The sequence below is a fragment of the Lissotriton helveticus genome, chromosome 8, assembly GCF_964261635.1.
Source record: "Lissotriton helveticus chromosome 8, aLisHel1.1, whole genome shotgun sequence".
NCBI classification, from domain to species: Eukaryota; Metazoa; Chordata; class Amphibia; order Caudata; family Salamandridae; genus Lissotriton; species Lissotriton helveticus.
Window position 1 is genome coordinate 312,963,049 of NC_136069.1, and position 27,867 is coordinate 312,990,915.

Consider the following 27,867-nt stretch of genomic DNA (forward strand, 5'->3'; position numbering starts at 1 on the left):
GGCAATGCCTGGGAGACCGAACGTTTCCCCTTAGAGACCCAAATCTTTAGATCTTTAAAAGGAGAAAAAAAACCATCTTGCTTATCACCCTTTTGGGTCATCCTATGGGGTGAAGTGGTATTACCAAGACTAAAAATAGGCAAAACGTCAATACCTCTACATTGGAAATTCTCCGCTTGCTGTAATATCAGATTTACAATAATTTTAGAGTAAAATTTGACCCTTATACTTGATACACTATCTCCACCTAACAAAGAAACTAACTCAATGTCACTTGATTGAATGAGGTGAAGACTTTCCAAATCACTGAAACATTTAAGCAACCATGATCTATTTAAGGGCAAATCCGCATCAAATAGAGGGAAAAAGTCCAAAACCAAAGTGTCCACATAAGACATTGATATTTTTGCCTGGGAAGAGAGGAGTGGGCGTACACCGACCCCGTCCATAGGAGCAAAAGAAGGAGCCAAAGGGTTAAGAGCCTCAAGTTCAACCGGAATAGTGCTCCTTGTCTCTACCATAGGAGGGGCAGTCAGCCCAAATCCACCCTTCTGAGGTATGTCTTCCACAGTCGTAGGCAGAGTATTACAAATGATCTCTGGACCACAATATGGACGGCAGGATTCACTTGCCAATTTTATGGTCATCGGGTTAGGGTCAGTGGCATTATCTTCATTATCAGTTAAAACAATAGAATTTTGGAAGATTATCCGCCTTTGTCTTTTCTTCCTGTATTTGCGCACAGGTTTCCTTTTTTCCCTTTATTATTTCTATGTTTGCAGGTTTTTTCCTTTATTTCTTGATCATCATCTTGTTGCCCTTTTTTTTCCGGGATGAAAATTGGAAATAGTTCCTGTGCTACTTTACAGACTGAGACAGACAGATTTTCTTCCTCTATTTCAAGATCAGAATTCTTTACACAGTTAGTCGCCGCAGAAACTGGCAGGACCGTAGCATTATTTTCTTGAACTATTACTGTTGGCTTTATACCAGAATTCTCTGCAAGCGCATTTACATTCCCCGTTGCCAAGCTAATATCGGCCGCGGTGGAAGGGGCACTCCTCATTTCAGGAGCCTTTTGCAGCATTGTATTCAGTATTTGAGTGACAGAATCCAAGATACAATCAGAGCTGCCCACAAATTTGCCCAAAAGACGTAATATGGAGGCTAACAGATGTTCCAGGGCAATCAGAGATTCCGATATAGGTTTTTCGCCAGCAGCAGCAGAAGGACGAATTCCAGATAGATTGAGCTCAGGGCTCATAGAAACATTTAACAACGCGGACATGTCCTGCACATTTATAGAGGGAGTACTGCTATATAACAATAACCCAGATGGAGTGGCACCCACTGATGGCTTAATGGCTTCTAAAGATTTCAAACTACCTGCATTCACCTAACGGCCACAAAGTTCGAGGTCAATGGATGACAATGAGGAATCTCCACCTGACCTAACGTACGGAGTAGAGGCTTGTGGCGCTGGAGAATTGTTAGCTTGTTTTCCTTCCATAGAATGAACGTGAAGCTCAATAACACCATCAACTTCGGGATGTACAAGGCTGGTCCTCGCAGTGGATTCTATTTGGAATGGGTCTGTCATTAATGAGAGGGGGACCGAATTATCAACCACTTGAGTTGGGCCAACCTGCGCGACAGAAAGTAGGCCTTCATTTTCAACAACAGATACATTCTTATCCACTGCTTTTTCCCACAGGTCGAAAAGCTGACATTGTCCCTTTAGTAAAGGATTATTCACTGATTTGTTTCTTAGGGGGTTGGATTTTGTTTTTGTACAAGTCCTTCCCCCCACTAATCTCCCAGAGCGAAGTTTCTTTGTCATCCTCTGAAATAATTTTCCAAAGGATGTCGTTTATGGAAAAATATATATCCACTGAAAGTGTGATTAAAAATATGAATGGACCATAAAATAGGTCTGATAGTGGAGGAAAGTATGCGATTGCCCTCCAGTCAATGTCAATAGAGCAAAAACTGTTCTTTAACTTCTCAAGGTGACACTTCGTTTTAGACACAACACGTGTATTTATGAGCAAATAAAAATAACCGGGCCCAGCCCAGCCTACCTCAGTCACCGAGGGCCACAGAGGGCCACAGAGGGCCACAGAGGGCCCACCCCTTTGCCCGGGCTTAGCCCGGCGCCTCCCGCGCGCGGCCGTGATGCGCGGTCCTGCTGCGCAATTAGAGCGAGGTGAGGGGGGCGTGGCGGGGAGGTGCTCCAGGCCCAGATGGCTTTTGGGCTTTGTTGTTTCCTCGTCTCCCTGTCCGCCTACCAGCCCAGATTCACGAGTGTTTCCCGCGAAGCGGGAAACGTGAGCTGTAGAGTTCTAGCGCTGCCAAATAGCGCTTTCAAATGAGCAGCGATTTACAGAGACCGCAGCGTCCCTCCAGCGACGAGATTTCTCCGTCAACACAAAGCAAACAGCCAACTCCGGATCAGCAGCAGTTATCTCCGCTCCCCAGCGGTCCTGCTGCGCAATTAGAGCCAGGTGAGGGGGGCGTGGCGGGGAGGTGCTCCAGGCCCAGATGGCTTTTGGGCTTTGTTGTTTCCTCGTCTCCCTGTCCGCCTACCAGCCCAGATTCACGAGTGTTTCCCGCGAAGCGGGAAACGCGAGCTGTAGAGTTCTAGCGCTGCCAAATAGCGCTTTCAAATGAGCAGCGATTTACAGAGACCGCAGCGTCCCTCCAGCGACGAGATTTCTCCGTCAACACAAAGCAAAAAAGTTTCCTACATATGTAAATAGCTTAGAGTTAGGTACTCACATAAATTGTATTGCTATTGTAAAACTGCTTCTTCTTTTAAATATATGTTCTTCTTTTAAAATCTACTTGTAAATCATGTAACGTCAATATAATAACGTTTAGGTATAAATTGCATGATTCTTTTAAATTTTAAATTGTGTAATACTATGATGTCATACTTTTATGATTCTGTCTTATGAATCGAAATAAAGTTTTCTAAACTAAACGACTGCAGTATTCATTAACACGAACATGGCCTGGCATGTAATTATTTTAAATTAAATCCGTCAAGTAAATCTGGATTGCCGACATATTCATTCAATGAACACACAATGTTTCTGAACAGGATGGCAATAGCTGACAGAGTATTAATAGTAAAGTAGAGTGTCCGATTTAAGAGCAATCACCAGCATGTTACAAAGAGGGAAGAAACGCAATTGTGTAGCAGATTACTAAACTCTGAATATACAAAAAAAAACATTTTTCTATAGTGTATAACTCACTGAGTTTAAGCACCCCTGAGGAGACAACTAGTGTTTATAACTCGAGAACCCTGAACAACGTCAAACTTTCAAACAATTGTAGCTCTTATGCCCACAAAACTCTCTGCAGCAAAACTCCCCCATCACCTAGAATCCTCCTGGCTGCCTACAAATCTGACACAATCACTCTATTACCAGACCTAGTCCTGCTACAAACCACTGACATTGAAGCTCTAGCAGCACCGTACATTAGCAGACAAGTGGGGGCGCTGGGCACTAGTCTCATTAACTATCGGGTTGACAATAGGGACCATATATGGATCAAACCAGGATGATCATAAAATTTGGGAAGATTTAGAGCTGGAGCTAGCCTCTTGGCCAGACCCCCTGATAATTTGCGGGGACTTGAATATACATCTAGAAGTTGCGAATGCCGGATCCCAAAGTTATACCCCAAGTATACAGAGCATTGACTGCCTTTAAGGACGGTCATGGCTTGGCTGATGTATAGGTAGCTAAGAACTCTCCTGATCCAGGTTATACTTACTTCTCCCACTCCACACAAAATACGCTGATTTGGATTATTTCCTGGCTTCATCTAACATGCTTAATGAGATTGAGATTAAGAAACTCCCCAAAATTTTCTCGGATCATAATCGGCTACTCCTGGGAATAACAGGGCAAGCAGTAGATGTGAGGCAGAGCAACTGGTCTGTTGATATAAAGTTGCTAACCAATGAAGAGTTTCTTGCATATATTAAGCAATGGGTAACAGAATTTTTTTATATGAACCGTTACAGTGCCTCACATAGGGTAGTTTGGGATTCTTTTACAGCAGGACTGAGAAGGGAGGTCATCAGCTATCAGCAGAAGGATGAGGATAATTCATTGATAGAAAGGCTGACACACTTTGAGATAGAACACTCGCACTTGATCAGTAAGAGGGGCGGAGGGAGGATGAACTAATGGAGCATAGATTGAAATTAGCTATAATAAAGGCTGAGAAAGGTATTAAAATCTAGAAAGTTTGTGAGCAATTTTTACAAAAATATAACGACAGAGAATGTGAGAAGGTAGAAACTAAAAAGCATCGATGAAGTAGTGTATCAGGAGATGAAGGAAGAGTTTGCATTAGAAGAAATTATGGATGCTCTTGGCTCCTTACCTTCGGGGAAGGTGGCCGACCCAGATAAAATTCCCCATGAGCTATATTACTCCAATATGAAATAGCTCTGATAATAAATGATCTATTTTTAGATATACAGTATAATGGGATTCCACCTTCCTCATGGCAGGGAATAGGTATATTTGTTAAAAAGGGGAAGCCGCTAGAATTGCCCGCCTCATATCGTTCTATGTCTTTGATAATTTCCGATGCAAAAATATATTCAAAAGTTTTAGCAAATTGGCTATAGAGGATTATAGCTACACTGGTCTCACTGTGGCAGCATGGCTTCGTACCGTGTAGGGGGTACCAAAGACCATATCAGGCAAGGTATCTCACTATTGGCTATAGCCGAAACATAGGGGGGGTGTGATGGCTGTGATCTTCCTAGATGCTGAAAAAGTCTTTGATCAGTTTTCATGACACTCCCACGGTAAAGAAGGGGCTGGGCTGTCCCAAACTTGCTGTTTTATTACTGGGGTACTGCATTACAACAGATGGGTATCTTGCTTACAGATGCTAGCTTGACTCTTAGCGATTCAGATCTATAAACTAGCTATTGGAAAAGAGGCACATGGGGACAGACAACCGACAGGAACCTTGTTATAAGAAAACACGTTTCAAGTGCATAAAGGCAGCCTGGAAGATCTGAACGAAGGTTGGCAGATTGTTGAAAATCTCAAGATACAGTAGGTATACACCTTTGGGGCATTCATTGCTCTTTCCGACTGCACTGTATGATGCAATAGGCAGAAATTGCGAACAAGCTGGAATTGAAAGTATAGCAGGTCTGTATAACAACGCAGAGATAGCCTCATTTGTATACTTAGTACAAGGCTATGGGATAGATAATAGAACACAATTTAAGTATATACAGAATAAGGAATGCCTTACGTCTGCCTACTGGGTCCCTGAATTTGATCAAAACTCCAATTCTGGAAATAATCGGCCGAGGGGATAGTAGGACTAGTGGCATTTACAAGATCTTTAATGAAAATTTCCCTGATGACTTTGAAAAACCTGAAGCAAAATGGGCAGAAAAGGTGGGGGATGGTGATGTTGACCTAGATATGTCAATCGCAATGGGAAGGACGATCTTTCTGTCAACCAACTTGAAGGCCCAATATTATAAAACAGTTTTTAATTTATATTGCACATCTGCAAAGCTATATGATTGGGGGGCCAGAGATGATAACTGTCCTAGATTCCAAACAGGGCCTGCAGATAATATACAAATGTTTTATTCATGCAGTAAATTGCTGCCTTTGAGAACCGGCATAGAGGACTTCTGGCAACGAACAATCAACAAAACAAGGACACAAAGGGATTTTATATTTATTACAATTGCTGTGGCCCGTCTACTGATCGCTACTGCATTGAAAGATGCTGATTCCCCTACGTAACAGGCTTGGCTTCACCGCCTGCTGAGCATCTATGGGCAAGAAACAGAACTGTATAAATGCAAAGGCCCACGGGCCAGGGACTTGGGACGAAAGATCTGGGCACCCCCGATGATATGGCTTAATAATAGGACAGGGTAAAAGGGGGTAGATCTAAGCCATGATAACTAAGGAATAAGCGACAGGGTACATGGTTTGCTGTGGGATCCAGCTTCAACCTTACGTGATTATGTCCAAGATCTGTGATATGGCAGCTCACACTCAATACGCGATTTAGCTGGTGGGGGGTAAGAAACGCCATAAGCAAAGCAAAGGGATAGTGAAACTGGGGGGGGGGGATTTTGTACGGAAATAGCCGGCTGGTCAAATACCCACATGAGCTCCCCCACCCCTCTATACTAGATAAGGGACACTTTTAGCTGTCTGATGAACTAAGGAAGTCTTGTCAATATATTTGTAGGTACATATGTATTTATATAATGTATGAATTATGTAATTTATCTACTCATGAAAGTATTACTTATGTAAATTACCCCTCCTTTATACCTTTCTGGCTAATAATTCTTTTTGTTTCAAATAAAAAAATAAAATTAAAAAAAGAAGCTCTAGCAGCACAACTCAATAAGGTCCTAATTACCAAGCCAGACACAAACTAGCAATATGAATATGGTCTACTGCCTAGGAGTACACTGACCCACAAGGCTTCCTTCTTTAATTTTATCGGATGGCAAAGCAAATCAGTAAAGATCTCCTGGAAAAGGTGCTTTTTGCTACTGCCTATGCTTCCAAACATATTATAGGGTGCAAATCAGAGGCTCACACATAAAACCTACAAACACCAAGGACATGAAGTAAAGTACACATATTTGAAGCATACATGAGGATACCTTCCAAAAGCTGTATTTTAGGAGAAGACTTGACATAGAACTCTTTAAATAAACTGGAGATCGACAACAGCCAATTGCAGACTTAATCTTTCAATACAACCTAAACATTATGTTCTTAACTAAAACCGGTCTTTCCCACTCAGCACAACGACTCCTGTATCTACTGGAAACACTTCAATTCTTAATGACCTCTGTTGGAAATGGCCCTTTTTGCAGGGTTCAGAAAAGGGGGTGGTGATGAACAGAGTGTCTGAATTAAGCAGACCACTCTTACCCAGTCCAAAGATCAGGGCTTGATCCATCACCGTTATTTAGCTCACTGCCCCATCCCAGCTCAGAACCTGGCTATATGCAAATTAGTCTGTCCCTGGCCCAGTGCATCATGGGAACAGGGCAGACCAAACTACCAAGCCAATTCTTCACCAGAAAGGAGACAAGCTACCGGGGACCGGTTTCTGGCATTTCAGCCTCGTCGGCCCGGCTTGCTTGAATCCTGATGGAGCAGTGAGCAAGGGACTCATGTCTGAGTATACCCTGCCACACCTATAGTGGCCAAAAACGATTCAGAAAAGGGGGTGGTGAAGAATGGCAGAAACCGGTCCCCGGAAGCTTGTTTCCTTCCCAGTATAAGAATTGGCTTGGTAGTTTGGTTTGCCCTGTTCCCATCATGCACTGGGACAGGAACAGACTAATTTGCATATAGCCAAGTTCTGAGCTGGGATGGTGCAGTGAGCTAAAAAACGGTGATGGATCAAGCCCTGATCTTTGGACTGGGTAAGAGTGGTCTGCTTAATTCAGGCACTCTGTTCATCACCACCCCCTTTTCTGAATCTTTTTGCAGGGTTAGCCCCAAACTTTTTGCTTCTTCCTCCTATTTTTTCCTGACATGTTAGTGTTGTTTTTAGGACTCTGGGCACTTTACCACTGCTAATCAGCCCTAAAGTGCATATGCTCGCTGTAAATTGTGTTATGGATTGGTGTTTCCATGATTGGCCCATTTGATTTATGTGTTAGTCCCTAGTAAAGTGCACTGAGTCTGTCAGGGCCTGTAAATCGAATGCTACTATTGGGTCTGCTGCACCGATTGTGCCACCAATGTGAGTAGCCAGGAAAAGGTAACTCAGACCTGCAATTGCAGAGTCTGCGCGCAGTTTCTAACTGCCATGTCGACTTGGCCAGTGCACACACTTGCCAGTCCCTAACCTTCCCTTTTCTTACATGTTCGCCACCCCTAAGGTAGCCTAAGGTATCCCTGTGGGCCTGGTACAGTGTATGTGAAAGGTAGGACATGCCCTGGTGTGTGTGGCGTGTCCTGGTAGTGAATTCCGGCTCATTTCGTTTTTCGCTATTGCATGGCTACCTGTTCCCCATTGAACAGAATAGGAAGTTTGTTTATAACATCTTATAAACATAACTGGCCCGGGGAATTAGGTAATAAAATCAAATTTAGTATGCCTGAACTCAGTATCTAAAAATGCATCTTTTAGTCAAGGTGATTTACCACTTTTAGAAAGTATGGATTTTCTTGCTCAGTAGTCCCGTGTGCCTCTGCTGGAATGTGGATTGCCTGTCTGGGTTTTGGATGACAGAAGGCTGGGGAGCAGGAGTGGCTCCAGATCGTCTAGGTGGGTCAGGAAAGGGCTGAATAGACCTGTGCTGCAATTGGGGAAGGGGGAGGAGATTTCCTTGCACCTCAAAGGGCCTGGTCAACCTCTGAAAATGTCGTCTCCACCTCCTGCCAGGAAGTCACACCAGTGAAGGCAGAACTGGTTCTGGCTGGGCACAGAATCTGCGTAAGAGATCAAAGGATTTTGGGATATAAATAGTGGGGCCCAGACCCCTGAACTTTAGAACTTGTTTGGACTAAGAAGACTGTCAAGAAGAAGAGCTGGAGAAGCTGTGAGGAGAAACTACCACTTTGCTGTGTGCTTTGCTGTGTTGGCCTGCAGTGGCTGCTTCTGTCTTGGGTAGTGAAAGGACTGGACTGAACTTTCTGCAATCTACTTTTGTGAGTTTCTCCAAGGGCTTGAGGTAGAGCATGCCCCCTGATCAAGAAGTCTCAGGAACAGCAAAGAATTTAAGCTCTTCTGCCCTCATCACTGGGAACTGTGTGTTTTGTGCTGCAACAGAAGAAAAAGCAACCTGTCGCTGCCGACCCCGTGTCCTCATGGCACCACAGGGGAGACTGCCGCAACGTGACCATGGTCTCGCTGACGATGCCTGCCGACGCCACCACCGAGCCGCTGCTCGCACCGCAACCTATGGGCACCGCACTCCGCACCGCCTCGCTTCATGACGATGCGTTGGTATCCTCGCCACCGCCGCTCCACTACGGAATCAACGCTGCTGCTTGCACCGTGGTTCAAGGGCACCACTCGTAAAGTTACACGATGCACCACCGCAGCCTTGGTCTACTGACGCCGGTGCCATTGACTTCAGTTCGTCAGCTGACGACAGCACTTCGGCAACAACAACGACGCTGCTTGCACCGCGACCTGACAGCACCACGACGAGCACCGCGACCTGGCCTCACCGACGACGCCATCTGAAGCCGCCACTGAGTCGCTGCTTGCACCGCGACCTGAGGGCACCGCACACCGCAACGCTGCACCTTGCACTGCAGTACCCGACGCCTGCAGACGCCAGTGCTCCTGACTTCAACAAAGAGGAGTTCGACCTGCAACGCGTGTGAATTAGAGGGCCCCGACGACTCCTGCACCGACCTCCGGAACAGACCAGCTCAATGGGAGGTTGCCGACACCCTACATTTCTAAAAGGTACTGTTTGCAGGTCATCCCAACACCGTAGATGGCCCGCGATGCCACAGTCAGCCAGAACTGTTTAGATTTGTTTGCTCACGACGCTGTGATAGCCACAGACAGAGCTATCAACATCATTAACTATTTTCCAAGCATATTTTGATAACTGAAGATTTTTAAGTACTGTATTGTGGATTTTTATCGTTTTTGGTCTTGTATTAAGTATATAAAAATATTGTATATTTTTCTAAACTGGTGCTGTGTCCTTTTGTAGTGCTTACACTGTATTACTGTTGGTTATGTGCAAATGCTTTACACACTGCCTTTACGATAAGCCTGACTGCTCGTGCCAAGCTACCAAGGGAGTGAGCAGGAGTTATTTTAAGAGTGTAACTCCCTTATCCGGACTAGAGTGGTGGTTTCTGCCCGACTTTGGCACATGCCCTAGCCGACCAAAAATCCCATTTCTAACAACCTCCAACTGTTTCCAATAATAAGTTGGGATATGGGTCAAGCTCTTTACCCACATGGCCATACACAAAAACTGACATATATGCAGAAGATTATGTAATCATCTCAGGAGTAGCTAAGCAAAAGAGACTCCACTGCTAGAGGGTCCCTAATTTAAGTCTTCACTGCAAAGAAGACAATCATTCTCTGGAGCAGGCATTACCACATTGATCTCTCTCCAGAAACCTTATTAAACAAAAAAAGTCACATGTACCACTACTCTCAGAAAACATATCAATATAAAACAACTCAAACAATTTTTGACCTGACATTAGCATATTCCAAAGGGAGGTTACATCAATATAAACGATGAGACTTGATCATCTTTTCAACATTCAGCGCATATACGCTGCATGAAACCTTTTTACAGACAGATCTCCATATTTTAGGTTCTTTAACTGTTTCAAATGCATTCTTCCCTTCACCAATCTGATGTATCCTTTCCACTAGTTTGATTGGTTATATGCAAGTACCTGTATACCCCATTTGTCTATGTGTGCTGTATAAACACTTAAAATAGCAATAAATAAAATATAAAGACAATGTATTAACCTATAAAGATCACTTACTAATGGGTGATTTCAGCTTACATTGACATGACAAAAAAATATACATCCACAGTGATACTCTTCCCATTACTACTAAAGATCCACCCAGATCTGTCACCAAAACCTACTCATCATTCCAGAGGCACACTCAGCCTAATGATTGGTGGTCCAAAATGCCTACACCACTTCCAATCTGGCTTTAAGGCAGGTCACAGTACTGAAATGTCGATGCTAAACATCACTGAAATGCCAATCCGATATTAGACATGGGTGAGGCATATCTCCTGCTCTTGCCTGGCCCTCTGTGGCATCTGATATGGTGCCATACTTCTTAGCACTCTCCCAATTCATGTCAGCATTGGTTGGATAGTGCTAAAGTGGCACAACTCCTGTATAGGTAATCACAGTCAGATTGTAAGGATAAATAACACATTTTTGCCAATCAAAGCCCTTTTAATGTGACTCACAGCGCAATGTTGAACCCACTTTATTTAACCTAGACTTAGAACCACTGGAGGAATCCCGAAATGCCCTTGGTGTGTCATTCCACAAACAATCAGATGATACGCACAAACGTATAAAAAAAAAAAAATATTTATAAATTGACTACTTTAAGAACGATCTCCAAATTACAAAGTAGATCTCATTGGCAATTAAAACAAAACTAAAGGAAAAATGAGAACCATATCATTGTTCATAACCCAACCATTGACCTGAATAAAAACTCCCAGACAAATGTTTAGGACGCTGGCCTGTGCTCTAAAATAATACACGTGAAATCACTCAACCTTATGCTACACAAGCTCAAGTTAAAAAATTCCATAAATGGCATGAAAAAGGGACTAGCTACAAAACAAAACTTCTTAGGTCTATCAAAAATGGTTTTAAGTCAGAGGAGTTAAAACAAGCTGGCCAATCTTTAGTTGGCATAAAGCAGAATAAGGATTATCTTTACTGAGATGCCTTCCTGCTTTTCAAACAGCCACACTGACAAGTTTGACAATATCACCCTTCTATCCTGCAAGCTAAAATTGATATTTCGGAAAGCACTATGTACATTCAGGTTGTAGTATATAGTTTATAAAACATTGAAACCCAGCACCTCAAACTACCTAAGGAACAAATCATATAGAATAAGGCAGACACGGGCATCTTCAGAGCACAAATAATTGCAACCTAGAAACCAAATGAGGCAGCAATCTTTTCACCTAATCTCAGGTTAATCCACCAGATCATGAACAATGTTCTAGCATCCCTCAGAATAATGTCTACTTTATACAAACACAAAAATTAATACGTACAAATAAGTTGGCAGAAAACAAATATTTAAAGTTGCTACCAATCTATGTTACTAGCCCTTTTGTGGCCTTTGTGTATCACCCATGTACATGTTTGTCCCATAGCATGCTTACAAGCCAGACACAAGAACAGGTAGCACATGAAACAAGAGACCTTATTCTGCCTGAAAAAAAAGTCTGCCTTGTGAAAAAATGTCAAGATTAGTCTTGCGTCCAAGTTCAGCTGTGAGGGATTTACAATGCTTTGCTTCATGTATTCCCAAAACAGCAACTCTCTGCATAGATTTTCTTGAACCAGAGGATATCGATCATAGATACAGCCCCTAAATGTGGTCAGCAACCTGCCAAATGGCTGGGCTAGTTCTTTCTAAATGTAAGATTGTAATGGCCCCTTACACATAACAGTCTTACAAGCAGCGGCCGGGCCTTGAATTGGACTCTGGTGTCAATGGTAGCCCATGTAAGTGGATCACATCCTGGATCTTCAGCTTGCAGATGTTTCTTGTTTGCCAGGCTAGCTACCACACAGACTGGAACCCAAACATACAGTAAGTCTTCGCAATCCAATATTGAAAGAATAGTTGCAAAAATCGAAGAGACTTCTTGCTTGTGTTGGAAAAAAGAGTGCAACACAATGCTTTTCTTACCCTACTTGAAAGTACAGTAGATTAGTTAAGCAAAGTTTGAGTTAGTGGTGAGCAAAATATATAAAGAGTAATTTTACTGAAAAGCATTTTGAAAATATGGTAAATGCAAATAAAACCATGCTTTTAATTCAATCATCGCATACTGCTAAACCTAAAACATATTTCACTTGTATGTATGCTTCACCAGAGGCTACAATATCAGACGTCTGATCTATCAATCTATCCATCTATGTCTATCCCTACTGTCAAGGGTACATACAGAAATGTACAAGACACATCCCATTTGTTAAGCTATCGAGCCACTCTGGGTAAAGAAGGACGCTATTTTATTATTCTTTCAAGGTGAATTTCTTACCAATTCAACATGTGAGAAATATAATTAGGTCCGTGTTTCTGTATCATACTATTTACTGTATCTAAGCTTACATTTGTATTACAAGTCTATTAAGCCTAAAAAAAAAAAATCAACTATTGGAGATTGCTATGGTTTGTGGTCAAATAGGTCATAAAAACGTCTCTTACCTTTTTCACCTGTAGATTTTATCGTAACTGTAAAAAAAAACAAAAAAAAACAGACAATGGAGATTAGGCTCATAGTTTCAAAACGCAATGTACATTGTATTCCTACAAATACCGCAGTTTTACAAACCAGTTTAATGGTACAGCTAACTCATTAACATTTTGACACACTTTTTAGAGGTTATTTAAAGAAATAAAATACATCTCAGTATTGACTTTCCCAATTTTAGCCAGTCTTTGACAATTTTGTTGCCTTTAGTCAACAACCTCATTGAAAGAGGTTTAGTCAGCATGTGGTGAGTGCACCGGTCAATAATAAAATTAAAATCCAATAGACACAAAGCCACAGCCAAATACATGAAAAAGTATTTTTTTTTTTTTAAAGTTACCAACTATTCACTCAGTTGGCAAAGGATATAAACAAGGCTTCTCTTCAGAAGAGATGGGGCGAGGTACTTTATCAAACAGTGCAATATTGAGACCCTCATTTTGATGTTGGGCGGACCGCTCAACATCCAGGGCATTGGTCCAAATGCTGGGTTACAATACTGATTCAGAAAAGGGGGTGGTGATGAACAGAGTGCCTGAATTAAGCAGACCACTCTTACCCAGTCCAAAGATCAGGGCTTGATCCATCACCGTTTTTTAGCTCACTGCACCATCCCAGCTCAGAACTTGGCTATATGCAAATTAGTCTGTTCCTGTCCCAGTGCATGATGGGAACAGGGCAAACCAAACTACCAAGCCAATTCTTATACTGGGATGGTGCAATGAGCAAGGGACTCACATCTGAGTATACCCTTCCACGCATATGGTGGACAAAATGATTCAGAAAAGGGGGTGGTGATGAACAGAGTGCCTGAATTAAGCAGACCACTCTTACCCAGTCCAAAGATCAGGGCTTGATCCATCACCGTTTTTTAGCTCACTGCACCATCCCAGCTCAGAACTTGGCTATATGCAAATTAGTCTGTTCCTGTCCCAGTGCATGATGGGAACAGGGCAAACCAAACTACCAAGCCAATTCTTATACTGGGTTACAATACTGGCGGTCAGAGTATTATGTCAGGGGAGGCCAAGGTGAAGGAAGACCGCCGGCTCAGACAGGCTCAAGGAGCTAGTTGGGGTGGCGGTCGGACACAACCAATGGAGGCAGTGCCTAGACAGGCTTTACAGAGAAGAAGCAGTTTAGCAGGCTCTTAAGAGTCTAACCCCTGAGCTGCTCTTAATTAAGGTAGCAAATAAAGAGTATTCCCCTTCCAAAACAAACCTGAACACCACATACATGCACAGCAATTAAAGAAAGAGGTAATACTAAATGATGGGTATCTGTAAGAGATGTGGCCAGTCATTTCCAGTTTGTCAAAAGGGGCACATTCAAGCCCCCGGGGGTAATCACTGTTTAGGAGTGAAAGTATCCAAAACATCAAGCTAGGGGTAGCACAACCTTTCTGTGGTTCCTCAAATGTATAACTAGGAAAATGCAAATCATACAAGCTGCAAACATGACGGAGAATATTGGTCTCTCTGTACACAATGCAACAAAAACTAATGAGGAGCAGCTAAGTAACAGAGTGACATAAATCCAACATACAAATTGCTTTTGCCTTTTACATTACCCCACAGACAGTAATAGAGCTCAGAAAAAGAACATATCATGAACAGAAATTTTATAAAGGGAAGAGTAATCTAATCAGAAAAAGCAGGTGGCCAGCAGCAAAGATGAGCCTTCCCATAAAGGAACATGTCCCTTAAGAATCTCTGGAGAACAATATAAACCTGTTAAGCATTACAGAGTCTGGGAAAAGCCACTGGAGTTGACATATTTAAAGGGAATGCTACATAACTCTTGGCATACAGGGACATAACAAGGGGACACTCAACCTGTGACAAGTTAACCAAAAGAGTGTCCACTAAGTGGTTCATTACTGGAGGAAGACTGGTGCATTTTAAAGAGGTGCAACATAAATGAAGGATTCCGCTGGGTCGCTCCTGCATGCGCTGTACCTCAAGACGTATTGTTTAGAGTTCAGTGGGCTTACAACCCACCAACAGCATACCATTAGTTGTTTTGGTTGTCACTCAGTTGCAATCTTTTGATTGCTTAGTTCCCGTAGGCTTCTCTTCCTTTTATGTGTTAGCTCCTCCCTGCTGCATGGATTAAGTACATGTTCTTCCTTGTCATTTTCAGCGCAATATTTTATTTTGTAAGCATTTTGTTACTACTTCTGGAGGTGGAATGTGCTTTCCTACTACTAACACAGGTATGCATCTTATTTATATTGCTTTGACCCCATCTGTGGTCGATACTGATGCTTTTGTTAATTGCACCCACAACTACTCTACGCCACTCGATACTCCACTACATTCTACTCTACTGTAAGCCACTCCATTCTACTCCACTGTATGCCACAACACATCACTATGCCACTTCATACCGCTCTACGCCATAGCATCCTATTCCACAATACACCACTCCACAGCACTAACTTTTAGCTATGCTGAACAGTAGCCACAACATGGCTAAAGGACCGTGGCAAAGCCAAATGCTCTCACCCAGGCGAGCTCTATTGGCTTTGCCAATGTTTGTATTCCCTTACCTTAACCTTCCCTGCTCTGAATCTGTTTGTGTCACCTTTATTAGTGGGCAGGCAAAATACAGAGGGGCAAGTAGTTTGACAAATATAGGAGACTAAAAAATGATAATGGGGATATGGCAGCCCAGGTTATGGAGTTGACACATTCCAACAAAACTGCTTCAAACCCTAGCAAAAGAATCTATAACCAAACCCAGAGCACCTCTGCAAAAGTGCTGCTCTGGGGTCCCTGAAGTGGACTTTAGAGTCAAAGACCCTAATGTTTGAGAAAGAGTGCTTAGGCCCTGTTGTGGGCTACAGGCTGATAGCAATACTTGGGCAGATAGGGCAGCCTCCACAGTGCTGCTGTTCCGTGGTCATGAGTGAAGGTTTAAAAACAATAAGGTGACAGAACGCTTGAATTAATCTCAGCCACTGGTAATCGCTCTGTCCGCATCCCACTCCACCTTTTTTGTGCCCAGCATGCCACCTCAGTTTGGCCACAGCCATATATAAATCAGTTTTGACCCTGCTCCTTATAGGAACAGTTTAGCCCGAAAACAACAACCTAGGACAGGTTTCTCTCTAGTTTGGGCTCTTCAGCCAGGAATAGGTTGGTTACAGAGGCACAGTGAGCTGGAACGCACGTCTGGGATTACCAGGTGCACTCAGAATGTCAAATGCAAAAACAACAAGGTGATGGATGGAACACTTGCATTAATCTCAGTCACTGGCAATTGCTTAGGGGCATCCCAATCCATCGCTTTTTACCCACCATGCCACCTCAGTTTGGACCCAGCCAAATGCAAATCAGTCTCGACCCTGCTCCTTATGGGAATAGTCCAGCTCAACTGCCAAGTCCTCCCGAAACCGGAAAGAAGCAACCTAGGACCGGTTTTGCCGTAGCTAGGGCTCTTCAGCCAGGTGTAGCTTGGTTCTGAATTGTATATAGCTGGGTCCAAACTCAGGTGGAATGGTGAGCAAAATAACTATGGATCGGGATACGGCCCGAGTATTTACCAGTGGCTGACAATAATTCGAGCATTCCATCCATCACTTCTTGTTTACTGTTTTTCCCCAAGTTAAGGTGCGTCATTGCAGGCAGCTGCTAACAATGTGGCATAATAATAAAAAACAAAAACACAAAAGCGTCAGCTCTGCATAAGTTAGGCAGGTCTCCTCAATCACCTGCACTTTATTGTTACCATACACACCTACAATTGTAAAACGTCAGGAGGACTGGTGAAGGTAAATGCTACATGTTTGGAGACTAATCACGCATGGAACAGGTAAGAACATCATCCTAGGCGCACACTATCAGAGCGTCCTGGTCCATGTTGGATCATATTTGAAGAACTAAAAACGGCCATTTGAGAAACTGCTTAATAAATGTCAGGAGCATGGAGTAACATTTAGTTCTCCTACATGTGGACACCTATTGCTGTGGAATAAGGTGGAAAAACGGGAGGCGATTAGTATTCGTGGCTATGGGAGTGGAAAGGTTGTCCATAGGGTTTCAATACAAAAGAGGATTTTGAATATCCTATCCTATCCTATGTCTTATTGGACTTTAAAAACTTTTTTTTTTAAAGCTACCTATCCCAAATATTTAGGAGTGTTTACAACGAACAATGTCAAAATGCCATTAGTAATAGAAAACACGTTTTGGGATTTAGATGTTACTTTAAATAACATCTACTCTGATGGCCAATGGATGCAGGCGGAGTGAATGTATACTAAAACCATTAAAAAATATTTGAGCCATAAAAAATATGAGTGAACAAAGTTAATGTCTAAGTGGTGGCTTTCTTCCTCACATAATGTGAATACATGCTGGTAAATGATGCGCAGGGACTGGAAAAATATCTGCATTTTTAAAATCAATAACAAATCAAAAATAATAGGAGGTAAACAGAATTAACTTATGTTTTTCAATGAAGAGGGTACACAAAAAGCAAAAGCAGTTTTAATGTGAAAATGATATATAGACATTCATCTTCAGATAAGACAAAAAGAGAAACAAAATCTTAAATTAAACTGAGAAGAAGGTGACGTTGAACAAAGTATGCCAGAACAAATAGAACAAATAGAACAAAGAGACAAACTATCACTCTGCGGTAAAATGGGTTGGATAGATTTTCAGAAAGAAAAAAAAACGGTTACTAATTTATTTGAGCCATTACCAAGTATCGGCCATCCTCCCACATTTCCACTGTTAGGCAATGATAAAGCGGGCTGCAAGTATTGTAAATCATTAGTAGTGTCCACATTGTTGACTCATCTTATTTCTTGCTCAACCTTGTGGTTAGAAATGTAGTGATGTATTTGGAAAAGGTACAAAATATAGTTTCCCAATACTTTATTAATTGCAGAGTGTTAAAGTGGCTGGGGGCCCTATGTACTCAGTGTGCTGCAACGACCGGAGAACATATTTCAGAATATCTCATATGTAAAACTCCATCATGGAAGGGCAGACATTTGTACTACAGTGTTAAGAAGGCTCGAAGCATTGTCTTTTGTGCCCAACATCACTGCTAAAACCAATATGTAGCCAAATGCATCATTTCATGGGCTAGAGTAGACGTTTTAGTTTAGTACTTCCCAACCACCTCAGACCCTACTCTGGTATAACACAAAAGATATAATATGATATATTTATTTTAGAAACAAGTTCAAGCTCTGTGTTAGCAAACGACACTATAAATAATATTCATCAGAATCAACATATTCAACATATTAATACCTTAGTTAGGCTAATAAAATCATTTATTTGTAAGCCTTTGTTAAAATATTTAATTTCTTCTGGCAGAGACTAAATGAAGCACGAAAAATGAGCATTCTTTTATTCTTCCTGCTAATCTATTCTTAGCAAACGGCATTATGTTTAAAAGCTCAAAGTCTACCTGCTTGACTCACAAAGAATAAACAAGAAAAAAATGTCTCTAAATTCCTCGCACACCTCCTCTGCCTGGACCTCTGAATTAAGTTCCCAAGAACAGAGTAACTCCGAATTCCTTGTTGAATAACCTCTGGTTGGACCTCACAAATATCTTCCTGAGGAAATAGCGACTTGTGCTCCATTTACTCTGTGGGTGGTCCACAGAAAAATGGAATTGAGTAGCTCAGCATTTCTTGACAACTCCTCCCTTCACCTACAATAATGTTGCACAATAGATGTAGATGTCTAGAGGCCAACTCTAGCAAGTGCTCTACATAAGGACACAAGATCACGCCGATAAGAGCTCATCGCAGAAAGTACCTCTGTTGTCATGCAGAGCTGAGACCAAATGGCTGGCTGATCTATGACTGAACTGTAGAAAGCGCCAAACCACCTTCTTGATAGATACTGAGCTATTGCAAAAGCAAACTTTTTTTAGCTATCTGATTATGCTAGCCAATCCCACTGAAAAATTACAAAAATTCAAAGTTCTCTCCTTGGAGAAACTGACTGAGGTCATACAAGCTTAACCGCATGCGTGCGGCCGTTTTTCCCGCTGTGTGCGGCATTTTTGTAATTACCGCGTTACATGACGAGCTCAGCTCGTCATCAGCACACGGTGGGTAACGCTGATGACGAGCTGAGCTCGTCATCAGCATGGAAGGGGTTAAAAAAGGCCAGACGTACCCAGTTATTTTTGGTCTAATTACTATTCTTGAACTATCGTTTCATATCATTAATTCCATAAAGATTTTGAAATGACTGGTGTCCCAAACTATTTGAGCAGCTGTGCCATACCTTCCACTTTTGCTTTTTCCTAAAGACCTGTAACATTTTTGAGAAGTGTTTGTGGATTATCTCTTCCTCATCGGCCTAAACCTGCCAATCTGGGGTTTTTCAGGGACATGCTTGTGTGTACAAAGATCCACTGGTGTACTGATCCTGTAGTTTCCCTTTAGTGCCATTGGCCCAAGTTGAGGCTGGTTGTAGCACATATACAGTTCTTGGGGTGAAGTAGCTGCATCCAGAATACATGCTTGCTGGCCTCCCAAAGATATTACATCCAAAGGCTTGGAACAGACGAGGAACCCATTCATGATTACAATCTGAGATGCTGAGAACATTTTGAGCATAGTGTTTCGCAATCATTGAGATCCCGGACCCGGTGCATTGGGTAGGTCTAGATGACCGACGCTTGGACATTGAATTCCAGCTTACATAGGAGCAACGCCCTGTGTTTTGACCACCGGGTACTGCTGATGCCTGGACATATTACTGACTTCAGCAGATCCAGGCTACCACAGGTATTTTACCCCAAATAGGATAAACCTGCCGTCTGTTGTATAAACGGAGTTATCAATAGAATTTCAAGTGTACATAGTTTTTCATTTGTTTTGGTCCTGAAGAATCGCGTGTAACTACTCAATACGCGAGAAACATGTTGACCCCTGATGAATAAGACACGGACACTCTACCTCGAGACATTATTCTCGGACGAGTGCTGTACTCACTATTTTTAATTAGGATAGGAGACCCCCCCAGAATAAAATTGTTCCATGCCAGGTACTCCCAGTCCTACCTTTTAAAATCACGTTTGCACATCTACACGCTTCTGGCTCCATACCCACACTTCACCAAACTGCTGTTGGATAAAAGATCTCCAATAAAGTGCCCCTTTTTAAGGTGAGCCCGTTGGGTATTGCACCGCCGACCCAATGATGAGCAGCCCATATGATGAAGCATGACACCTGAAAGGGTGTGTGAGGCCATTAAAATCCAACAAATGGATTTCCAACTATAGACCCTAGGTGGGTCTAGCTAGACACAGCCACTCCTTGACTCTGCATTCTACTATTAGAGGAACAGCAGAACAATATTTTGTTGACAGATCATGTGTGCAAAAACTACCAATGCAACAACTGAGGTGACCTGTAGCCATTCGCAAACATTTTAGAGGATGAAACAAAGAATAGATACTGCATATGAGGACAAACCCCTTCCCACTTCTTCCTCTGCTTTTATTTCTAGTGCAGTCTGATTAGAATACTCTTGGGCCCTAATTTAAAGGTTGGTGGGGAGGGTACTCCACCACAACAGAGTACACTTTCTGCCAAACTGAAGTTCTGCCCGCCTTATTTAACAAAGGGTGGAACTTCAGTATGTCAGCAATGGAGACTACTCAGTCTCCACCACTGACATACACGTTTTGCCATTTGAACGCCTTTCCAAGTTAAATCAGATGGCTAGTTTTCACTGTCCATAATGGCCAGATAAAAACTATAAGTAAGGGGCAGTAATAACTGCAAAATGACCCCAGCATATAGGAGGCAACACCCATGATGTGGGGGTCATCAGGTTTTTTCCCCTTCAAAAATAAAATCTTGCTTTGGGATTTTGTTTATGAAGAAGAAAAAAAACAGGTTTAACATTTGATGGATGGAGTCATGTTAACGGAGCCGTCCATCAATCATTTAATACATTGACCGGAACCGCCAAAGCAGAGGTTCCTGCAAATGTAAAATGTCCGCTGGGCTAGCGGACATCTCTAGATTTGGAAGACAGGTAGTGAGTTAGGGCGAAAGAGTATTGTACCACATCGCCCAAACAGAGTAAAGGCTGTCCTCCGTGGTTTAAGTAGGCCTCTTGGCTTCCTCTTAGAGCAACATCGTGGAAGGTGTACCTGTTCATCTTCTTTTAGGTAGTGACCAGTAAAATGTAAATGTAAATGTAAATGTAGTATACTTGTAAAGCGCACAGCTGCCCCAGCAACGGGGCGTCCCGGCGCTGTATAACTCTGGGGAACCCGTCCTGGCTTTCCCTGTGGGATGGTCCCTTGCTGGGAGTCCCCAAGGTGGAGCCAGGCATCCCCGGAATTGGTGGGGCCGTTGTGGAGATTAGGCAAGCTAATGCCCAGAGTTGCCGAGTGAAACCCCTGATTAGAGTAAGCACCGAAGCGAGAATTATCGAGTCCGCTGACCAAGGTCCACGACCCTGCCGCGTCGGGAATTGAACCCTGGTCCCAGGCTGACTTCTGCTCTCAGGCCTGCCGCCTCTAACCAGTGAGCCACACTACTCCAAAATGCATTCTGGCGTAAGGCCCTTCTCAGAATACTATCTGAGGAGTAAAACGGTGCCCTATTCCGATTGACTGGAATCGGGGCCAACATCCTGAATTTAGATATTTAAACTGGATCTTTCCACCAGTTTTCTAAGCACCTTTTGAACATTCACCGGCATGGACCTTGCTTCGAACGGTGCTTTCAGAAAATGGAGTCAAGCGCTGCCTATTTTCCCAAGGAACAAGCCTGGAGAGCCCTGCTGAAGAACTACCATTCTGCTCTGCTGCTGATTTTGACTATATGGAAGGCCCCAATTTAAATATGCCACCTCCACAGTATTCGAAATATGAAAGTCATTTGAGTGGTGGATATGTTAGTCAAGTATTTGGAATAGGAAGGGTTGCGTAGGGATACAAAAACGGAAAAAAGTTTGCAATTATATAACACTCGTTACCCCTGATGGGGCGTTGAAGTGCTTTATTGGCTAGTAGCACGCTACTCCAGAACCCATAAAGGATTAGTGTTGAAAATTAGTATAGTAAAATATGTAAGTAATTTGTGTGGTGGATATGTTATTCAGTTACTTGGGTGAAGAAGGGTAGCTAGCAGCGGGATAGAAGAGGGAAAAGAGGTTTGCATTTATATAGCGCTTATTTGGCGCTATATATGTCAGTCAGTTATGTGGATTGAGAAGGGTTGGGGAGGGATAGAAAAGGAAAAAAAAGGTTTGCATTTATGTAGTGTTTGCGGACTCAGTTTGAGGAACTAGGCTTCGGCCATGCCCCACAGGCTCTTTCATCTGACCACTTTAGGACCCTCTACAGCCTATAACAAGGAAGTCAGCACATCTGAAAACTGTGATTCAGAGTCTGTCTCTGAAGAAAAAGGTCCTTTGTGCGCATCTGCAAGCAACGTAGAAAAATAAACTGAATCCTGTCCTAAAATCTAAATCAATCGCCACCTCAATTGTATTATTGCTGAACCGTCTTTTTAAACTGGCAGTGCAGGAAACAAACCAGGAAGGATATCTATTTATCAGTTTCCTCATAAGGTCTATCCCTTGGTGTGCTACCATTGTGGAGACAGACGTTCACTCAAACTCCCAGAATCTACTAACCACCAGTACATGCCTCACAACAACAACTTCGTATTAATTGTTTAAGAAATACTTTTTTTGGCATGTATATAAAAATTACTTAGACTGAGAAATATTAATAGGCTAAAACCAAAATATATATGTCTAATGCATACAACTTGTCATAAACACGTTGTTTAGAAATAGGAGCATGAACCCTGCAGAGATTATACATATCCAATAAAGAATTAAATGTTACTGTTTATTTCCAAAGATGAAATTCTGTTTCGTTCCCACAAAAATTACTAAATTTAAGAACAGGTAAATATTATCAGAAAACACATTTTTCAATGAAAACTGAAACGTGCCCTCTACAATATTTTTTACGGTGATAAAACTAAAACTTCATGCCAAGCATCTCAATTTGATAATTCAGGACAATAATCTTCACCAATTTAACAGCTGTGTTGAAAATCCCTGAAATACTTTCCCCCCTTCATGGTAACAGAGCTCACTCAACTCAACTGATTCATGGCCCCACTCACTTGAACAGACCACACCCTGGACTGGTTTGTTCTTTTTTGTGTCTCCTGTGTGCGGGTCCGGTCACTGCTTGACCATACTCCACACCTTCTCAGATAATAAATACTATCGACAGGGCAATTTGAACTGAATCAAAGCCACTGAAATCTAAAGTCTCAGTCAAATTGAAGCTACCTAACTTACTACTATTCAAATACCTCTCATTTCTCAAATCTGATTCTCTCGATTCTTGATGTTCTCAAGCTGACCTGTGAATGTCGTAAACCCACAACAGCCTTAAAGTATCTGATGCTGGCTTCTCTGAACCTATATGTCAGTTGCAACAATATATAAGTTCTCTACTGCTACAGGGATCAACCCTATGGAACATATAGGCTCTAAATCTGAGAGCAGAGGAAAACTTCCAAGCATTCAACCTACAGTCTGTGAAACCTGCAATAGCCACAAAAGATACAAGAATTACACAACAACCTCCAACTCCTGCCCATAAACCAGGCAGATGTCCTTCAAGCCCATGGTACTTTGTGGGAGGTTGCACTGCCCCATTACTTCAAGAAACAGTCCTACACATCTGTTCATGTACTCCTTGCAATACTGTCTTAAGTCCCATAATTGCTTACTGCCCCTCTCGTTCACTCCCAGTCATCCTTCCTCACACACCCACCTTCTTTTTCCCTCAACTCCCCATCAAACTTCGATTTTCTCACGGTCATACTTGCTCATCCGCAAATACTGGTTATCTTTTGTTAGCTGGCAGTGATCAGACGTGAAGGAAGAGCAGGGGTGATTGACATATGAGAGAGAGTACTCTTTACAGATTGTGTAGCCAGCGAACCCCAGAGTATACAGCTTCGGCCACTGGCGTCACTATGCGTGCCCCCCCATTATGAATGGCTTGTTTTTCTTAATTAGAATAATCGTGCCACGTGAGTAGGTGGAATAAGATGAATAAACACATGTAGATGCCCTTTTTGTGCCGAAAAAGGGAGGATGCCTAGGGTCTGTACGTGTTTCCTGAAGCATGGCTATTTGGATGTGGTGCCTGTCTAAATAAACTAAAACCTAACAGCGTTTGAGAGGGTCCCAAAGTCCTCTGACATTCAATGTAAGCAGTTTGAGACGAGGAATATCATTTTGTGTCATCTCTGTAGATTTGGCAATGATACACCCAGGTGGTCATCCTGGGCAAACAAACATCTCTGGGGCCCACAACATTGGCCGCCAGAAATGGACCCACTACCCCTGCCTGTTACACAGGTACGGAACCTTGGCTTTGTCCTGGATGATTCGCTATCTATGCGGCACCAAGTAGTCAGAGTAGGCAGCCACCTGTTTTTCCATCTTAGGGTGGCTTCGCAAAATCCTCTGGATGCTCCTGGCTTCGACAAGACGCACCGTAGTCCAGGCTCTAGTCATCTCGCGCCTGGACTACGGTAATGTGCTTTACCTTGGAGTTGCCGTGGAGTTCCAGAGGAAACTCCAGCTTGTTCAGAACTCGGCCACCCGCCTACTCTGTAAAGTTCCATGGAGATCCCCCATCTCCCCCTATCTTAAAGATCTACACTGGCTACGCATCGAAAGCTGAATCAAATTTAAGGCCCTTTGCTTCATGCACAAGATCAAGCAGGGGTAAGCCCCAGCTTACCTCCAGTCTCTTGTTCAACTATACTCTCCTTCCCGCCTTCTCAGATCCTCTTCTCAAGGGAATTTTCTGATTCCACGTTTCAAATTGACAATAATGGGTGGACGCTCCTTCTCCCGTCTTGCCCCCAAACTGTGGAACTCTCTTCCAGCTGCATTGAAACTCGAACCTTCCCTGACGAAATTTCGTAAAGAGCTTAAAACCTTGCTCTTCCCTCAGTGATAACTGCTAGACTCATGTCACTGCTACCTCTAGCTGGCACCGGGAGACCCCATGCGGGTAGCTGTGCGCTTTATAAGTTTAATTACAATACAATTTGAGGCTGCCAGTATCGCAAATAAGTGCAGCTATGCATTGTTGTGTTTGCAGTTACCGCTCTAAGTGTACTGGGGATGCTCAGACGTGAGTCCCAGTTACTCCACACCACTGGAATCAAGCTAGCCGGGCTGAAGAGAGGTGTTACCTCGAAACCGGGCCGGTCCTCGGATGCTTGTTTCCGTTCTGGGAAGGACATGGCTTTTGTAGTTCGGACTGGACTGTTCCCATGGGGCACAGGGTCAGCGCTGATTTGCATATCGCCATTGTCTAACCCAGGGTGGTGTGGAGTGGAAAAACGATGGATTTGGGCCCAGATCTTTGGACTGGGGTGAATGTGTGACATTGATCCACATTCTGTCCATCATTGTTGTGTTTGCAGTTACCGCTCTAAGTGTACTGGGGATGCTCAGACGTGAGTCCCAGTTACTCCACACCACTGGAATCAAGCTAGCCGGGCTGAAGAGAGGTGTTACCTCGAAACCGGGCCGGTCCTCGGATGCTTGTTTCCGTTCTGGGAAGGACATGGCTTTTGTAGTTCGGACTGGACTGTTCCCATGGGGCACAGGGTCAGCGCTGATTTGCATATCGCCATTGTCTAACCCAGGGTGGTGTGGAGTGGAAAAACGATGGATTTGGGCCCAGATCTTTGGACTGGGGTGAATGTGTGACATTGATCCACATTCTGTCCATCATTGTTGTGTTTGCAGTTACCGCTCTAAGTGTACTGGGGATGCTCAGACGTGAGTCCCAGTTACTCCACACCACTGGAATCAAGCTAGCCGGGCTGAAGAGAGGTGTTACCTCGAAACCGGGCCGGTCCTCGGATGCTTGTTTCCGTTCTGGGAAGGACATGGCTTTTGTAGTTCGGACTGGACTGTTCCCATGGGGCACAGGGTCAGCGCTGATTTGCATATCGCCATTGTCTAACCCAGGGTGGTGTGGAGTGGAAAAACGATGGATTTGGGCCCAGATCTTTGGACTGGGGTGAATGTGTGACATTGATCCACATTCTGTCCATCATTGTTGTGTTTGCAGTTACATGCATATATCGGTGGCACTGTCTAGCTGTAATTGTCCAATATGTACGAAAAGATTTAAGAACATCCCCATCCCAAACCCTTCCCCCTTTGACAAAATACTGTAACAAGTAGTCCTCGCAGGAACACAGTACATCCCTTACCACCCCCTCCCACAACGACACCCTAAGCGTGTCGGCATAGCATAGCCCACCTAAAAAGTGAAACAGAGACATCTAAATCATTACAACCAACCAGCGCCAGGGAGCGGTATTCCCTTCCTGGGGCCTAACTATCTGCAGTGCAGTCCCTGGGTGTAAACCCATAGCGGATAAGTGGGGCTTGGGGGGGAAGGGTGCTTGGCAAAGTAACATTTACGTCTACTTAACACGCAACAAACAATACAGATATACAATCTGGGTCCCAAATATTAAAGAAGGTACTAAGGACACTTAACTGTTCATGTGTGTATACAGTGGAAACGATATATCAGAAGACACAATTGTATGCAGTCCTCCACAATCGGACGACGATACAGCTATTGACAATGTCCTATTACACGGTGAGCATGAGACGATGCAAGTAGACATGGCGCACAGCAGGTGGACATTGTGCGCTCAGTCCGCCACGAAGAGGAGAAGGCAATCTAGAAGCACTGTTTCTGCGTGAAGAGTGTCTCAAGTTGGTTCTCAAAAAGTAATCTACCTGTTGTGGATTCGTACAAAAGACGTGTTTCCCATTGTGCGTAATCTGGAGCCTCGCGTGGTATAAGAGAGCATACTCTATCTGAGCCTTCCGAAGTTTTTGCTTTACAGTGAGGAACTTCCAACGAGCTTCCTGAACCGCTAATGTAAAGTCCGAATAAATGCTGTATGCATTGCCCTCAAATTACAGCGGTTTCAGTTCACGGGCCTTCTACAGTGCCACATTGCGATTTCGGTAATTGAGAAGGCGCGCAGTGATGGGTCTCGGGGCTTCTCCTGGAGGGGGCTGCTGGCCCAAGGAGCGGTGCGTGATTCTTTACCAAAGGAGCTCTTCAGGAGGCGCTCAATGTATTCATCCATACGTCCCGTATTCGTGCTCTCCGGAATACCTAAGATGCGAATGTTGTTGCGACGGCTCCTTGCTTCAATGTCCTCATTCTTATCCGCAATGACTTTTAGAAGTCTATCCATATTAGCCACTTGAGTCGGCATTCGATTTTTAACATCTTCATTGTCAGAGATGCGCTTCTTTCAATTGCCCATCATGTTAATCGACCTTTTGCACCAAAAAGTCAAGCCGATTGGTCATAGTATCCATCTTTCTGGAGAGAGGTCTGTCAGGCTATGTTGTACCGCTAGCAGCAGCGTTTCAACATCGTCCTCAGAGGATTGTGGGGTGGATTGTGCGTGGTCCATAGTTGCGGATTCAGCCTCCACAGAGGTCGACCTCGTTGCTGTTTTTTTAGATTCAAAGGTTAAGCGTGGCTGACGGCCGTCGGGTTTCCCAATCGTCGCCGTCTGTTGTGTAGGCAGCTTCCCAGTGGGAAGAGGCAGGCACCAAGTAGCGGCAGGGAAGCTCAGGTCGTGGGTCTGTGAGACTACACAAATCCGCAACAGCTCGAGCTGACCGCGAAGAAATAAGCAATGGTCGTGGCGCTGAGACGGGGCGAAGGGGGCCGCGGGTGCTACAGAGTGGCGTCGCCCGGTAAGTTTAGGTCTCCCCCCAATACAGATTCTTTCTTGA

General features: G+C 43.5%; 1 protein-coding gene across 1 annotated transcript in view; it reads right to left on the bottom strand.

Moving 5' to 3' along the window:
- The window catches only part of ZDHHC20 (zDHHC palmitoyltransferase 20), a 195,384-nt gene that overhangs the window by 102,799 nt on the left and 64,718 nt on the right, over window positions 1-27,867 (bottom strand). Inside the window, exon 2 of the mRNA XM_078657089.1 lies at window positions 12,976-13,002. Within this exon, the coding sequence (XP_078513215.1) occupies window positions 12,976-13,002 (27 nt within the window). The remainder of the gene's footprint in view (window positions 1-12,975; window positions 13,003-27,867) is intronic.